This window comes from Chelonoidis abingdonii, chromosome 16, assembly GCF_003597395.2.
Source record: "Chelonoidis abingdonii isolate Lonesome George chromosome 16, CheloAbing_2.0, whole genome shotgun sequence".
In the NCBI taxonomy this organism is placed as follows: Eukaryota; Metazoa; Chordata; order Testudines; family Testudinidae; genus Chelonoidis; species Chelonoidis abingdonii.
This window is the reverse complement of record NC_133784.1, coordinates 12,075,161-12,091,928: the sequence shown is the minus strand read 5'-3', so window position 1 is coordinate 12,091,928 and position 16,768 is coordinate 12,075,161. Positions and strand designations below refer to the sequence as shown.

At 41.1% G+C, this 16,768-nt stretch overlaps 1 protein-coding gene across 1 annotated transcript in view; it reads left to right on the top strand.

Annotated features, from left to right (window-relative positions):
• TM9SF3 (transmembrane 9 superfamily member 3) overlaps positions 1 to 2,756 on the top strand; it is an 84,669-nt gene extending 81,913 nt beyond the window's left edge. Inside the window, exon 15 of the mRNA XM_032778204.2 lies at positions 1,128 to 2,756. Within this exon, the coding sequence (XP_032634095.1) occupies positions 1,128 to 1,195 (68 nt within the window). The 3' untranslated portion in view covers positions 1,196 to 2,756. The remainder of the gene's footprint in view (positions 1 to 1,127) is intronic.
• Positions 2,757 to 16,768: the final 14,012 nt, after the last annotated feature.

Here is a 16,768-nt window from a genome sequence, read left to right as displayed (position 1 = left end):
CAGAGGAGCACCACTGTGAGTTTTCCTTGCATAACCTATTCTGGAAAGAACATCTTAATAAACTTGGGCTTTTATCAGTGGTAGTTACAGCCCTTAGATTGTCACCTAGCTTTTGGTTTCATTTCACACCATAAAGTGGGTCAGACTGGCTGAGTAACTGTAGTTCTCTTGATTCTTACCAGGTTTGCACCTTGGGTGTCATGTTAGCTTATCATCACTGATTGGCATCCACAGTAACATTCAGTTTGTTCCTGTTTGGGAGGTATGCAGTTAGGGTGACCAGATGTCCCGATTTTATAGGGACAGTCCCGATTTTTGGGTCTTTTTCTTATATAGTCTCCTATTACCCCCCCCACCCCGTCCCAATTTTTCACATTTGCTGTCTGGTCACCCTATATGCAGTACAGTCATGTAGCACTCTCTATGCTACAGCTTACTCAGCCTTGCGTATCCATCGTAAATTCTAGGTTTGGCCTACTGGAGTTGCAGAACCTGCTTCTGGAATGAGTTCTTTCTCTCTCGCCATCTGAGTGTCTATTTTGTTAGGAGGGCCTTTATTACTGCGATGTATTGTTCAATCCGAAACTGTTTCCACCCTCAAACATCTAATGTCCTGTTCCTTTATTACTGCTGTGGTCCAAGCATACTCGCCTCATGACTCTTACTAATTTGAAAACTGCAGGTTGCAATTTCCTTTTAACAACTTATTGCTATTCATTTCGACCTCATGGTGAGAAAAAGAACATTCACTTTCAGAAAGTATGTAACTTATAATAAAACCCACCTACCCCAGAGATTTGGGAATGTTTTGCTTTCCACCCTTTGCTTGGAGAAAAGGACCTGGTTATTAGAAGCAGTAGGGAGCACTGCTATATTATCAGGGCAAGGGAGCATAGTCTTCTGGGCAGATGGTTTAATGGATTTAGATCTTTAGAGCTATGGGAGTTCTTGCCAGTTATTCACTGGGAGCATGGATAATTGTATACAGTTTGAGAACAAGTATCCTCAGGTCAGTAATTGTCTTTTTTTCAGAATGAATGGCTTAAATGACTAAGAACAGTGTATTTGTTTTATGTTAATAGTTATTAGTGATCTCTAAAATATACATTTTATTTTTTGTTTTGCAGGAGCGATTGGTTACATGGGAACAAGTGCCTTTGTTCGTAAAATCTACACTAATGTGAAAATTGACTAAGGGAATAAGAAAACTGAACTATGGATCAGTTACTGTTTTCAATGGGGGATGAACTTGCACAACAAAAAGCGCAAGAAGAGAGTTGGGTTTTAACACTGGGCCTCGTGTGGGTCTCCATTTTGTGGATGGCTTAAAGTAACATCTATTTTCATTGATCCTAGATTCTTATTGACTGCTTTCTCCAACTGTTCACAGCAAATGCTTGGATTATATGCAGTAGGCATTACTACAGTACATGGCTAATCTTCCCAAAAAAAACCTAGCTCATTAAAGATGAATAGGCTAGCTCTCTTCAGTGAAGAGGACAAACAGTTTATTTCAAGAATTTGTTCCATTCAATAAAAAGAGGCAAACCTGGCTGCTAAAACTGCTTGATTAGTAGTCTTCCTGGTACTTAACATTTCTAAATTATCTAAAAATGCTATTCCAGAAAGATTACTTGTCTGGTTTTCACTGCCATTGTCAGGATAGAAGTATGTTTCGTATTTTGACTCTGGGTCCTTCTTTTGGTTCATTTGCAGTATCAGCTATCCCTACACCCATTTGTCTAAAAAAATAATTTTAAAAATATATTAAACTCACCTGCATGTAATATATCAGCACTCTAGTTGGACCAACTTCCCGTTTATTTATCTTTAAAGTAATATCCAGCTACATCTTAAAACCATCCAAAGAAGATACAGTCTGAAGACAGTGCAATTTACTGTACAGTTAGAAAGCAAAATGTTAAATGAAGAGGATGCTGTTTGTTTTTATTAAACGTTTTGAGGTCTAGATTAAAACAATACCAGCGTTTTAACTGAATGTCTAAAGTGATTCTCTTCTTTTTTTTCAAAGTTAGTCTTTTTTTTGGTTTGGGTTTGAATGAAGGCTTTCCTTAAGACATTATAAAGTGGTAATAAGTGTATATAACATTAAATAATGTAACTTAGGTGTAGATCCCAAATGTATTTGGATGTACAGATTTACTACAGAGTACTTTTTTCTGATGATTCGGTGTACAAATGTGTGAATTTGGATGGCTTTTTACATCTTGCCTGCCATTGCATGAAACGTTGAGGTTTCCTCACAATGTGTGTATGTCCTCCTTTCTGGTCTGTTTCCTTTCTGAAGCTCTTACAAGGAGTTAACATCTGTAATTTAGAACATTTTAATTTTTGTTTAATCCTATCTGGACACTTATGTAACATCTAAAGCACGGTTGCTTTAGAGTGTTCAGAAAACTAAAATAAACTTTTCAGACAAAAATGTTCTGATTGTGAAAATAGATGAATTTGCAGTTGAAAATGTTTGTTTAAAAAGGCAAGGCTACTGAATGCCATTTTCTGTATACAGTATTACTGTGCTTTTCAAATATCGAAAACCCACGCTTCAAAGTCTGAGAGAGTTTGCCTATATCCGGGCTACACAGTACAGTTCCAAAGATGGCCAGCTGAGAAAGATCCTTCTTGACTGAAATGTTTATGGGGAAATCTGTTGATCCAATTAGTATACTGAGGCGAAGAAATGAGAGGAGCACTAATATAAATGGGCAAATAAAGGTTAAGATTTTCTAAGACAATTGAGTATTAATTGTGTAGTATTCTTGGCTAGAAGGATTCGTCATTTGTTTTCATGAGAGATTTAAAGGCCAGTCAGCTTGGGATTTTGGCACATGCCGTATAGGGATGGCTTTCATAAGACAGTCTGTTTGGAACATAACATCTGCCCCAGAAAATGCAACTTGTTGAATTAAAAAGAAAAAGGACAGTGACCCCATGGAAATGGTATTTGTATTAAATATCCCTAAATTGTATATTTGCAAAACATACCATTTTTGAGCTGAGGGACGAAATACCATTCCACCCTTGAAGAGGGGAGAACTGAACTCATAGGAAGTATTTATTACAAGGAATGTTTCCAGAAAATTGTGTATCCTGTGTATATTTTATGTAAAGTATGTGAGCTTTAAATGACTGGAACAAGGTAATTCCACTGAATAGGGAAAATGCAGCCAAATCCAGAGATGCGAAAGAGGTTATATCCTACATATTCTGTTGAAATTTTATCCGTATAGATCCATAAAAATCTCTACACACACACTGGTTTTCTTGGCCAATGTTAACTGATCTTTGCAGGAAAAGGGAAGTGGCATTTAAAGTAAGTGTATAGTTGGTTGTAGCAATATTTTGCTGTTTGACATAAGATGGTTGTAGTTTAAAAGCACATAGACTGACTGAAGGGGAGCATAAACTTGGTCAGCAATTATTTTGCCTTAACAAAATGACTGTTTCACAAAATGTAGACTTTAAACAAAAATGTTTTTTGTACTTGTTCCCTCTAATGACTTTCCTAGCCCTCTTCTGTTGAATGTTCTTCTGAATGTAAAGTGAAAATCAGTTATCAAACACGATAAATACATTGTGCCCCTCTATGGTACAAGATTTGGAAAGGGATTATTAGTAATGGGTCTGTATCACTGTATTTAGGGTACTGGGATATGATTAGTCTATCAGAAATGTCATAAATCATTTTTGAATTTCATTTAATTGGTTGTCTTATAGTTGGATTTTTTTTTAATGCTACAGAATTGCATGCTGCATATTTCCTTTCTCCATCCTCTGGCATTATTAGCTTCAGAAAATCCAGACAGCACACTATACTTTTTAAATTGACATTGAAAAGATACAAACCATGATTTCATTTCTGTATGTATGTTCCTCTGGAGAAATGCTTTACGTTTTAAATAATTGACATTTTTTACACTTCTATCCTAGTGCAGGAATAGGTGTTTTCTGCTTTTGAAGGATTGTGAAGTGTGACTGCTTTGTTATTTTGAACTGCTTGTCCTTGTCATGGTTGCTGTTCGAGCAGAGCTTAGTTATTAGCTCAAGTTACTGTGGATACCGCTTGAACCGTCTCGGGTAATAGGATGCAGAAGCTCTTGGCTTAGGCAACATAGCCCTTCTTCTGTTGTGGGTGAAATAAAGATCTTACACCTAATACTTCTCCTACCATGGCCTCTTGTCAGTTCTTGAATTGGCTTTAAAGCTATCTGTTAGAAACTCTTCAGTTTGGCTCTTCCTGTTTTGATACAGATGACTTTTGTTGAATTTACTAAATGGTGATGTATTGCAATAGTCCATCTCAGCCAAATGTGTTGGATAAATTCAACGGTGAATGTTTTGAATTTAGGAAGGATGTGAATAGAATGCAGCTGTAGTACTTACTTCAGGAAAAAAGAGAATGCTATGTTAGAGATTTAAGTTGTTTATTTTGTAGTTATTTTATTGGACTTTTGACATCTGGTTGCATAGGAGCATCAGTGTAACTTAAAATGTAGTTATAGTTGCAAAAGTGACTAGATAAAATTGATTGTGCGTGACTGAAAGCTCGATGTCTCTGTTCAGAGGGATCTACTCATTTAGTGGCAAATTTAGATTTTACTATTATCAGCACTGCAGAGTCAACAGTAATGAGTTGGAATTTATTCTGGTTCTGTCAACAGTAAATTCTAGTTGCATGACCCATTCAGTTACATATATGCAGTCCTACTGAAGGACATGGAACTAAGGACAGAATTTGGTCTGCTGAAACTTAGTGGTAATGATGTATAAACTAAAAAGAATCCAGCCTGATTTTCAGATTTTAGGACTACAACTGGAGGCAACTCTTTTAAATTGAGTGTGTTTGAGCTAGACTCAAGTGTACATGCTGAAATTTCTTAAATTCCTATCAGCGTTGTCTCTGGTCCAGTGCTAGCACAGGTGGAACCTGTATAATAGTCAAGGATCTGATGGCTGGACCGCTTTTTGTCATTGTTTTTGCTAAACCTGCTGCAGCGGGACTCCCAGCGTTGCTATAATCACTTCAGCTGAATCGGAAAGGGCTCCCAAGTGAATCAGATTTTCCTGATTTTTTTCCCAAACATGGACAAGACTTGAGGCACAAATGTAATGCCGTTTGTTGTTCTTTTAGACTAGAACCGGACCTGAGAATGCAAAACTCTGTGCTGATGCATTTCCATCCTTCAGGAGCAGCTCTTCAGTTCTTTCATCTTTCCCAACGTGGGAGTTCCAAAGTGTCTTTTTGGAATAGAAATGATTTTCTTCCAGAGAAAAATGCATGCAGTTAGAAAGCTAGGTAACTTTTTTCTCTGGGAGATGCATTTAAATCCTAGAATTAATGCTAACATTTTGTTGTCATACGTTTGGGGAGTTACCTAGGGAATGGGTTTTCAGCCTGGAGGTGATAACCTGCTCTTTTTTCATGGCTAGGTAGAAGTGATCCTGAAACTTTTTTCTGTTGCAACCTTGGGGTCATGGTATAGCAAAAGAAAACCAAATGGCCTAGACCAATGGCTTTCAACTTGTGGTCCACAGACCCCTGGGAGTCCGCAGACCATGTCTAAGATTTCCAGAGGGGTTTGCACCTCCATTTGAAATTTTTTAGGGGTCTGCAAATGAAAAAAGGTCGAAAACCACTGGTCTATACAATTGCAACTCTTACAGTATCTTGTAAAGTGACATTAGTGAGTTCTAATGCATGGAGAAAATCTAAATAATTTGGGAGGAGGACCGAAAAAGGGTGCGCCCATTTGTTTGTTTTGGGAGAGGCTAGTCCTATATGCTGAATTAGCCTATGTTTGAAGAGAAACTGACGACAGTGAACTCATGTTTAGGCTTTCTAAAGGTCTGTTTTCAAGGCTGTTCCATTTCATTCTCATCAGTATACTGATAAGAGTATAAGAATTGCAAAAGATTCTTACAGAGGAAAGGTTGATACAAAACACAAGGGGAAAATTTTTACTTGCTGGTATATTCATCTTATAAGCACTTGTGGTCTGTGGAAACAGTAGCTTGCTAACCAGCAGTACTATCAAGGCAAGGCCATGTATTGGGTACTTGCTGAAGTTCTATGTGTTGTAACATGTTTTGTTTTGTTTTTTTAATAATTAAATTTAACCCCCCAGATACTTTCTTTTTATTCTAGACAGAAGATTCATAAGAGTATACAAGAGTTCATGTGAAATGTTCAAAAAGCAACTTCTATCTAAGGCTCCTTTGCATGAGTACACATAACATGTGCTGTGTTTTTATAATAGCAGATTAATATGCAAGTAGAATATTGCTTACCTTTTACAGAAGAACTTGTTTTTCCACCTTTTGTAGCACAGGTTAGAACGTGTTCCTGTTGTGATTAACTAGTTTGTTCATTACAACATGGCACTATCAGGTAAAACTGATCATTTTGTTAAAAAGGTCGACAATGGCCAAGAACAAGCTGAAGAGCTTTACTGAATAGGGATGGTTTGCTAAATTCAACCCCAAAAGTAGAAGGGTGAACAAACTTGGAAAATTTTAAATATTTTTACAAAAATACTTTTTACTAAAAAATTATTAAATGGAAGTTTGATCTGCACTGCAGGAATCTGTGACATTGAGGCCAATAAACTTTGAAAAAATCCTTGTAATGGAGACATTAGAAAGACCGCTTGTAGCCTTTTTAACTTCTTTCTGTGTAAGTGAGGAAACTTCACAGGTGAGGAAGTTATTCAATGCGTACAAGTGAAAAGTTGTATAAATGGAGGCAATATACTTTATGCCACAAGCCGGTTTAGCCAACAGTTGATAAATGTTAGGATACTGAAGATTTACATCCTTTGAATTGGAGAATTTCTCAAATCTTATTTGTATTTCAGCCCATAAACCTAACAAAAAAATTTGCTCTGATCAAGTAGGAATGCTTTTTACAGCAGTAGGTCTTGTTGGAAAAAGGCTGGCTAATGAAACAATAGATTTCTTTCTAGCAGAAGGATTTGAAGATGTACAGTGGCCAAGTTTTGGTGGAGCTTTGTAGAAGGTTGTTCTGAAAGTCCAGAATGGTAATTGGTCTTCTACCTGGTATGCAGAGGTGTCTACATCTAAAGTCACTTATTGCTGAGAATAATTCCAAGCATTAGGATCAGAGAATATCAGGAAATATTTAATTTCCTTAAAGGGAAATTATTGTATGCAGTCTATTGTACTTCCATTTTCTCAAGGTTTTTCTTTCATCTGTACATTTCCAATGCCTGTAATGTACCAAGGCAATAGAATCATAGTCTTAAAAAGAACCTCAAGGTTCAACAGTAGCTAAAGAATGGCTTCTGTTAGCCTAGTTAGGAGGAGGGAAGGCTCCCTTTTTGCGTCATCTGGGGTGTCTGCTGCTTAGGAATCACAAGCATCTTGGTTTAACTATCACTTTAATTTGCTAGGAAAGTGGTGTATTGTATGCATTCCTGCAAGCTGCTATCCTAGTGTGTGCTGTAGCAATGTGCCTTCAGGTGTAGTGTAACAATGGAATGGAAACTCTATTTGTTTCCCTCTTGTGTCTGGCCAGCAGTTAGCAGGTGAACTAATTAGCATTGTCCCTGCTTTATTTGGAGGTCTAATCAAAAGGAGGTCTAGTGCTTTTACCAAAGCAGGAACACCTTCAAGCCTAAGAACTGGAGAAAATCCTATGTCAAATAACTCTGCTTTCTAATACAATCATTCAGTGGTACGGGGATGCAGTTAGGAACCTTAAATTCAGTATTTGGACTCTGTAAAAGCTTTTTAAACAGTTGTAATTACAACCTTTTTTCATTAGCTGAAAACGGTTTGTAGTTGAGCTTTAGTTTCTCTTTGCCCTGCTCTCAAGAAGTGTTTGCAACTGCAACCCAAAACACTGCAGCATTGTCTGAGAACCTGAAACTGGCCAGTTAAGCTTCCTTGTCTAAGCCACACAAAGTGCAGTAAACCAAAAACTGCATCAGTGGTCAAAGTAAGACTAAAAATATTGGTTTTAGTAACATGACACAGCAAAGGAAATCTAGGTTTAAAATATTTTAAAGCTAAGAATGTCTTGGTCCTGAAAGTTTAGATAAAGGTTTAGCGTGTTCGGTGGTCAGTGATGATATAGCAGACGGTGCCACTGCGGTTGAGGTTAGAAGTTTATTTAGATAATCATGTATACACAAAAAAATTATGATAAAACATGGACAAGGAGTGCATTCTGTATAATTAAGAAGGATCTACTACTTTGGGTTGCAGCCAACTTCCTTTTGCTAATTCATCAAATCAAAAACACTTTTGTGAATCGACAGATTGGTACAAATTCAGGTAGTATATGCCACCAGGCCCTTCAGGAACGGACAACTCAGAGTGGATGTTGGAATGCAACTCTTCTTGCCTGATGGTGGAGGTTTAGAGGGGCGCTGTTAATTTCCAGCATGTGTTGGGGGGCGGGGGGTTGTGGCAGGAGAGACAACCTTCTTTGGAAAGATCAACGGACACATTCACAGAATTCCAAACACCAGAAGAATCTTGCTAAATGTGGCCTGTATGGTTTTGTTTAACCCTATTGCAGCTGGTATCATTGGAAGCAATAGACTAGCCCAGTGGTTCACAAACCTGTAGAGAAATTCCGGTAATTATTAACCACATCAAAATATGTCATAATGAAAATTTGTTACAGACTGTGACAAAGTTCTGTCCTTGACTCCATGGGTCCTGCGTTTCCTGACGGATTTTGCTAGCCTCAGAGGCTCACTGTGACCCTCCACGTAGCCCTTCTCTCTAGAGGGATGGGTCACAGCTTACTGAGCCATTTTCATCGTAAGCCAACAAGGGAGGTGAGGAGAAGCAGCCCTCCCTCAAACAGTCTCTGTGGTCTCCCAGTCTCAGTGATTAATCAGGGAGGGGAGGGAGGAGCCCGGGCCCACCCTCTATTCCGGGCTCCAGCCTAGGGACCCTAAAATTAGCAGCTATGGTAGCTGACTTTTTGGAAATAGGACATGTACAATTCCCTGGGCCACTTCCCCACAGCAGCCCCCACTCAATATCTCCTTCACCGTTGCCTCAGGGCCTCCTTCCTTGCACCTAATACGGATTTGTACTGCTTCATTCCTCCAACAGCACAGCTCCCTCCTGTAGCTCCTAACATCTGTGCCTCACTGGCTAACTGGGAGGCTTTTAACTAGTTCAAGCCAGCCCTTGATTGGCTTCAGGTGTCCCAATCAATCTAGCTATCTCCACTGCCTTCTAGAAGGATCTTAATTGGCCCTAGGTATCTTGATTAACCTGGAACAACTGCCATTTGGTTACCATGGTACCTGGGGGCTAACATACCTGTTCCTCACTACTTTACTGTAGCCATCTGGCCTTGCCCCATCATGAGATAAAAAGCAGTATCAAGTGAGAGACAACAGGCATCAATAATGGAACCCAAATCAATTTCATAAACAACCTAGAGCTGTAATTTAGAGTGTAATCAGATCCTGCTGAAAAGCCCAAACCAAAGAATAGGAAAACACGAAGTGGGAACCAACCCAAGTAGTGACCAAGAAAGATGAGAACGATAGACTGCAACAATGAATCATAGAATATTAGGGTTGGAAAAGACCTCAGGAGGTCATCTAGTCCAATCCCCTGCTCAAAGCAGGATCAACACCAGCTAAGTCATCCCAGCCAAGGCTTTGTCAAGACTGACTGACTGTAAAAACCTCTAAGGATGGAGATTCCACCACCTCCCTAGGTAACCCATTCCAGTGCTTCACCACCCTCCTAGTGAAATGTTTCCTAATATCCAACCTAGACCTCCCCCACTGCAACTTGAGGCCGTTGCTCCTTGTTTTGTCATCTGCCACCACTGAGAACAGCCAAGCTCGATCCCCTTTGGAACCCCCCTTCAAGTAGTTGAAGGTTGCTATCAAATCCCCTCTCACTCTTTTCTGCAGACTAGATAAGCCCAGTTCCCTCAGCCTCTCCTCATAAGTCATGTGCCCCTGCCCCCTACTCATTTTCATTGCCCTCCTCTGGACTCTCCAATTTGTCCACATCCCTTCTATAATGGGGGGACCAAAACTGGATGCAATACTCCAGATGTGGCCTCACCAGTTCCGAATAGAGGGAAATAATCACTTCCCTCGGTCTGCTGGCAGTGCTCTTACTAATGCAGCCCAATATGCTGTTAGCCTTCTTGGCACTGAGGGCACACTGCTGACTCATATCCAGCTTCTTGTCCACTGTAATCCCCAGGTCCTTTTCTGCAGAACAACCGCTTAGCCAGTTGGTCCCCAGCCTATAGCAGTGCATGGGATTCTTCCATCCTCAGTGCAGGACTCTGCACTTGTCCTTGTTGAACTTTATCAGATTTCTTTTGGCCCAATCCTCCAATTTATTTAGGTCTCTCTGGACCCTATTTCTACCCTCCAGCGTATCTACCTCTCCCCACAGTTTAGTGTAATCTGTGAACTTGCTGACGGTGCAATTAATCTCATCATCCAGCTCACTGATGAAGATGTTGAACAAAATCGGCCCCCGGATGGACCCCTGGGGCACTCCACCTGATACCGGCTGCCAACTAGACATGGAGCCATTGATCAGTACCCGTTGAGCCTGATAATCTAGCCACCTTTCTGTCCACCTTATAGTCCATTCATCCAATCCATACTTCTTAACTTGCTGGCAAGAATACTGTGAAAGACCTTATCATAAAGCTTTGTTAAAGTCAAGATATATCTCATCCACTGCTTTCCCCATATCCACAAAGCCAGTTATTTCAATGAGATTAAGTATAAATAGATGTAAAGCCTATACCCTTAAAGAGGAAATCAACACTAGTTCAAACTAAGGGACTGCTGTTTGAAAAGTTGAGTGCAACAAGACTTGGGATGATACTATGAAACAGAAATTGTGGTGCAATGCCATACTGGCAGGGGAGAAACCAATCCATCTTGGATGCTGTAACCTTTGATTTTCCTCAAACGTGATTCTGGGATGCATTAACAGGTGTGTTGTAAACAAGACACGAGAAGTCATTCTTCCGCTCTACTTTGCGCTGGTTAGGCCTCAACGGGAGTATTGTGTCTAGTTCTGGGCACCGCAATTCAAGAAAGATTTGGAGAAATTGGAGAGGGTCCAGAGAAGAGCAACAAGAATGATTAAAGGTCTTGAGAACGTGACCTATGAAGGAAGGCTGAAAGAATTGGGTTTATTTAGTTTGGAAAAGAGAAGACTGAGAGGGGACATGATAGCAGTTTTCAGGTATCTAAAAGGGTGTCATCAGGAGGAGAGAGAAAACTTGTTCACCTTAGCCTCTAATGATAGAACAAGAAGCAATGGGCTTAAACTGCAGCAAGGGAGATTTAGGTTGGACATTAGGAAAAAGTTCCTAACTGTCAGGGTGGTTAAACACTGGAATAAATTGCCTCGGGAGGTTGTGGAATCTCCATCTCTGGAGATATTTAAGAGTAAGTTAGATAAATGTCTATCAGGGATGGTCTAGACAATATTTGGTCCTGCCATGAGGGCAGGGGACTGGACTCGATGACCTCTCGAGGTCCCTTCCAGTCTTAGAGTCTGTGAATCTATGAACCACAAAGGTTTCTTTCCCCCAAATCCTTTACTGCTGTTTGACAAATAAACTTGTTTAGTCAAATCTAAACTCAACCTGTCACCAGAAAATCTGCTCCCAGCAGATTTCATGATTCTGGTAACTTAGCAAAAGCAAACATGAGTCCTGCATAAATCTCCGATGGAGATTATCAGTGGGTGAGACAGCTTTATTTTAATAGGCTGTTTTGTAATAGTCTCAATAGCCATGACTCCTTTCCAACAGCAAGGCGGCTGGGTGAGGGTCATAATGCAGATACACCCGCACCTGTGTCCACTATACACATTCCCTTGCCACCCCTTAGCAGAGCTGGTACAGTCCTCCCTGCTCTGCCTGTACCTAAAGTGGCCATTATACTGCATGGTGGATTCTGGGGGCATTGTGAATGTGTATCCTCTTCCCCCACTTTACCTGGCTTTTAGAATCAGGGCCTGATCAACTGAATCAGAAAACCAGGTATCACATTCCCTTAGAAGAGGCATCTATGGATTTCTGTTTGAGTGTATTTGGTCTGTCAAGTTGGCTGTGAAACTATTTCACAGCCAACTTGTATTTCCTTGTAGCTCAAGGGAATAATTCATGCAACAAATTTCTGCCACCATGTCATCCCATTGATTTAGGGTGACCAGATGTCCCGATTTTATAGGGACAACCTGATAGTTGTGGCTTTTTCTTATATGGTCGCCAATTACCCCCTACCCCCTGTCCCGATTTTTCACACTTGCTCTCTGGTCACCCTACATTTGATTCAGTGAATCAGACTGGGCTGGGCACTGCTTTGGAAATGGAGGGCATGCTTCCTAAGGTGCTGGTTTCTAATTCAAACCTGCTCAAAATCATTAGACACTTAGCGGTAAGATTCACTAGTGCTTGTACACAGTCCTTAGCCTGGTTTGTAATGGTCTTAATCTCCCTTTTAACTAATTCATATTGCTCTCCTTTTTGCCTAAGCTTTCTCTCCAAAATATTGCACAGTAACAACAAACTCTTCATTGCTGCTACCTTTAAATCGTTCCTGTTATCTTTCTGGTTATCTACCTTGTATTTTAAACAAAGTACTCACAAACCCAAAGGGATCTTGCTTCTGCTATATTTACTGTGATGTCCGGACGTCTCCCATGACTGGCAATATAACTCTTAACAGACAGCGTTAAAATTGCTTGTTCATTCTGCAACCCAGGCGTATTAAGTCTTAGTGCTGCTTTACCACTTGTGTACCACTACATACTAAGAAGACACTTCCCACTCATTACGGTTACTAGTGTAAAAACCAGTTCATTTAATACGTACTTGTAGCATGTTAAATTTTATACGTCCGCAGCATGACTCAGTGTCCCTGATAGTAAGAATATTCAGCCTCTCTTTGGACCAGAATCAATGTAGGTGGAGGATAGGTGCGCAGTTTTCCAGTGATCCTTTGGATTCTTTTGGGAATCGAAAGCAGCTCAGTCACCTCCCACTACCTGTGTTAGGGTCTTCAGTCACCTTGGCCTGGAATCTGTTTTTAGACAAAGGCAGACAACACTGTCACTTTCCCAAACACCCCTTTCGGTTCCAGAATTAAAGGGACACCCTTATTGGGAGTCCTCGGTCTCTCTGGGGAGTGGAATTATCAACAGGTGAGGGGAGAAGTACTGTCAACTCCCCACACCGGTGAGCCAGAATTAACAGGCTGGAAGCACAGTCAGCCCTATTCTCCCTCTGGCACTGGAATTAAAGGCTTGTGCGCTGTCACCAGCCTTGGCAGTCCCAGAAGAAAATTACTTCTCTGTCCAGTCTCTACGGCCTGAGGGTATGTCTACACTACAAAATTAGGTTGAATTTATAGAAGTCGGTTTTTTAGAAATCATTTTTATTCAGTTGATTGTGTGTGTCCCCGCATAAAATGTTCTAAGTGCATTAACTCGGTGGACTGCGTCCACAGTACTGAGGTTAGCGTCAACTTCCGGAGCGTTGCACTGTGGGTAGCTGTGAGTAGCTATCTCACAGTTCCCACAGTCTGTGCTGCCCACTGGGACTCTGGGTTGAGATCCCAATGCCTGATGGGGCAAAAACAGTGTCATGGGTGGTTCTGGGTACATGTCGTCAGGCTCCCCTCTCCCTCCCTCCGTGAAAGCAACGGCAGACAATCGTTTCGTGCCTTTTTTCTGGGTTACCTGAGCGGACGCCATGCCACAGCAAGCACGGAGTCTGCTCAGCTCACCATCACCGTACGTCTCCTGCGTGCTGGCAGACGTGGGACTGCATTGCTACACAGCAGTAGCTCATTGCCTTTTGGCAGCAGATGGTGCATTGGTAGCCATCATTGTCATTCCTGGGTGCTCTTTTAGCTGACCTTGGTGAGATCGGTCAGGGGCGCCTGGGCAGACATGGGAGTGACTCAACCAGGTCAGTCCCATCTTCTGCCGAGCACCCAGGTGATGACGATGACTAGCAGTCGTACTGCACCGTCTTCTGGCAAGCAGCCAGGAGATCATGATGGCTAGCAATCATAATGCAGCATCTTCTGCCGAGCACTCAGGGTTTTGCGTTCAGTCCTTGAGGGGGCCATTCTGTGTGACCATTGTTTGTGTTTCTCTTTGATGCAAAGCCACCCCCTTTGTTTATTTTAATTCCCTGTAAGCCATGTCATCAGTTGCCCCTCCCTCCATCAGAGCAATGGCAGATAATTGTTTCACGCAAAACAGATGAGGAGGCAACAGCAGCGCAGTGACGAGAAGGACATGGTCATAGACTTCTCACAAAGTATGGGCCGGGCAGTGTGCCATGGTAATGTGCACATCCTGCTGATGTGCTCTGCATGAGCTCTGCAAACATGCTGGCAAAACAGGAAATGAAATTCAAAAGTTTGTAGGCCTTTTCCTGTCTACCTGGCCGGTGCGTCTGAGCTGAGTGCTGTCCAGAGCGGTCACAACGGAGCACTCTGGGATAGCTCCCAAAGGCCAATACCATCGAATTGCATCCACGCTATCCCAGATTTGACCCGGCAAGGCCGATTTCAACACTAATCCCCTCGTCGGAGGTGGAATAAAGAAATAGATTTAAAGAGCCCTTTAAGTCGAAAAAAAGGGCTTCATCGTGTGGATGAGTCCAAGCTTAAATCGAGGTAATGCTGCTACATTCGACCTAAAGTCGTAGTGTAGACCAGGCCTAAGGGTATGTGTACTTTGTGATAAAACACCTCTGGCTGGCCCGTGTTAGCTGAGTTGGACTCAGGCCACTGGGTTATAAAATTGCAGCATAGGCGTTCATGCTCTAGCTTGGGACCCCACAAAGGGGAAGGTTTCCAGATCCCAGGCTCCAGCCTGAGTCTAGGCGTCTGCATGGGAATTTTACAGCCCTGCGAGCCTGAGCCCTGCAAGCCCAAGTCAACTGACACAAGGCAGCCATGGTGGTGTTTTTGCAATGTAGACAATATGCTACTTAGGTCTATGGACAGACACGAGGCCCAGGCATAACTGCTTGGCTGTATCCTGGTAATTCCTGGATGGTTTCACATCTACATCCTTGAGCCAGTTCTGGGTTTCTGTAACCTTCAGTACCACCAAAAACCAAACCATATACTTAAAAATCAGTTCCACTGTGTAACACTACCAATATTTTAACTGCAGTTGCTTAGGAGAGAAAGTACTCTGGATTGATAAAAGCAGTGCCCAAAACAATTCCACAGACTGCTCAAAACAGTTTTGCAGCTGCATTATGAAACTTAAGGCTATAGCTACCCTGCACTTTTGTTGGTAAAACTTTTGTAAGTCAGGGGTGTGGGGAAAAAAAAAAAACACCTCTGACCAACACAAGTTTTACTGACGAAAAGCAACAGTGTGACAGTGCTTTGTCCATAAAGCTGTGCCGCTGTAAGGTGCACAGTGTAAACAGCCTACGTGAGAAGGAAAAGTTTTGCTCCTTGAAGCTTTCCTGACTTTCTCACTCCCTAATAACCCCCCCAAATCCACTCACTCCTGCATTTCCCAGGCCTGGGTTTCCACATCAATTGTAACCTTTGGTTTGTGTGTTCCCAGACAGTAATTTTAAAAATAATTAATAAAAATAAACTGAATTATTTACAGTTTCTGCCTTCAGGGCGGCTATAGGTAATTTAATTTAGTGAAGGGCTGTGAATGACACAATGAGTGATAAAAGTAAAAACTTAATATAAAGTAGTTAGTTAAGCAAACAGGTTACAATATTACACTGGATTTATACTAAATTGTAAGAAGAAATGATACGTTCAGGGGAGATCAGTCCTTAAATGAGGAAAATAGGTATAACCCTTTCTCTGACAGTACCTTGATGGTAGATGGGCGTGCCTAATATAAAATGAGCGTGCTAACCTTTTAATTATTAATTACAATGTCCCTTAATTAACATTAAATCCACCTTTACTATAATTATTTTTTTACTTACTGACTCTTAACATTTAGCATCCAAAACATCAACATTTAATCTAAAAAACTTGTAAAAGCCAGTTACAACATAACTCATCTTCAACTTGCCTCTGAATTGTCTCACTTCACTTTTACTCGTACTTTACCGGCCTTGACTGACTATGGTCAAGCCAATTTTTGAGAAATACATTTTTGGCCTTACTTATATTTTAACATTACTATATAAACATAAGCATCATCACTATAGGCTACAATACATGGCAAAACCAGGGTAAAGATTGGTGCCCTGCATAATCTAGTGCAAATGCACCTGGAGTACCATGGAATTCTGCTCCCCATAGTTAGGAAGAAAAGAGAAAAACAACAATGAGGGAGCTAAGGAGAACGTGCTTGGAGTTCAGAGGGCATCTATGCTCACAGTCCATACATACCCTTATAATTTTATAAATGAAGGAGGAAAAATATTCACACGTTTGGCAAAGGTAGAAATGAGCAGTAGCAGAGGCCAAGGAAGGAAATCTCACCTTTTACTGTCGGAGCACGTTGGGACTGTGACAGTGGACTAGACTAATGGAAGTGGCTGAGGCACTATCTCTTGAAGATTCAAATATAGTTACAGAAGTTGAAATGTGCAAAGAAACAGTCCTGGATGAACCAAGTGGTCTGGTTTTGGCCCTGCAATCTTATTTGTATAACATATTCCACTGAGGATAAGGAATTTCTATTTAGTTCACAAATACTAATCTGAAATTGATGGGTGGAAATCTTTACCCACTTTACTTATCCCACGGTG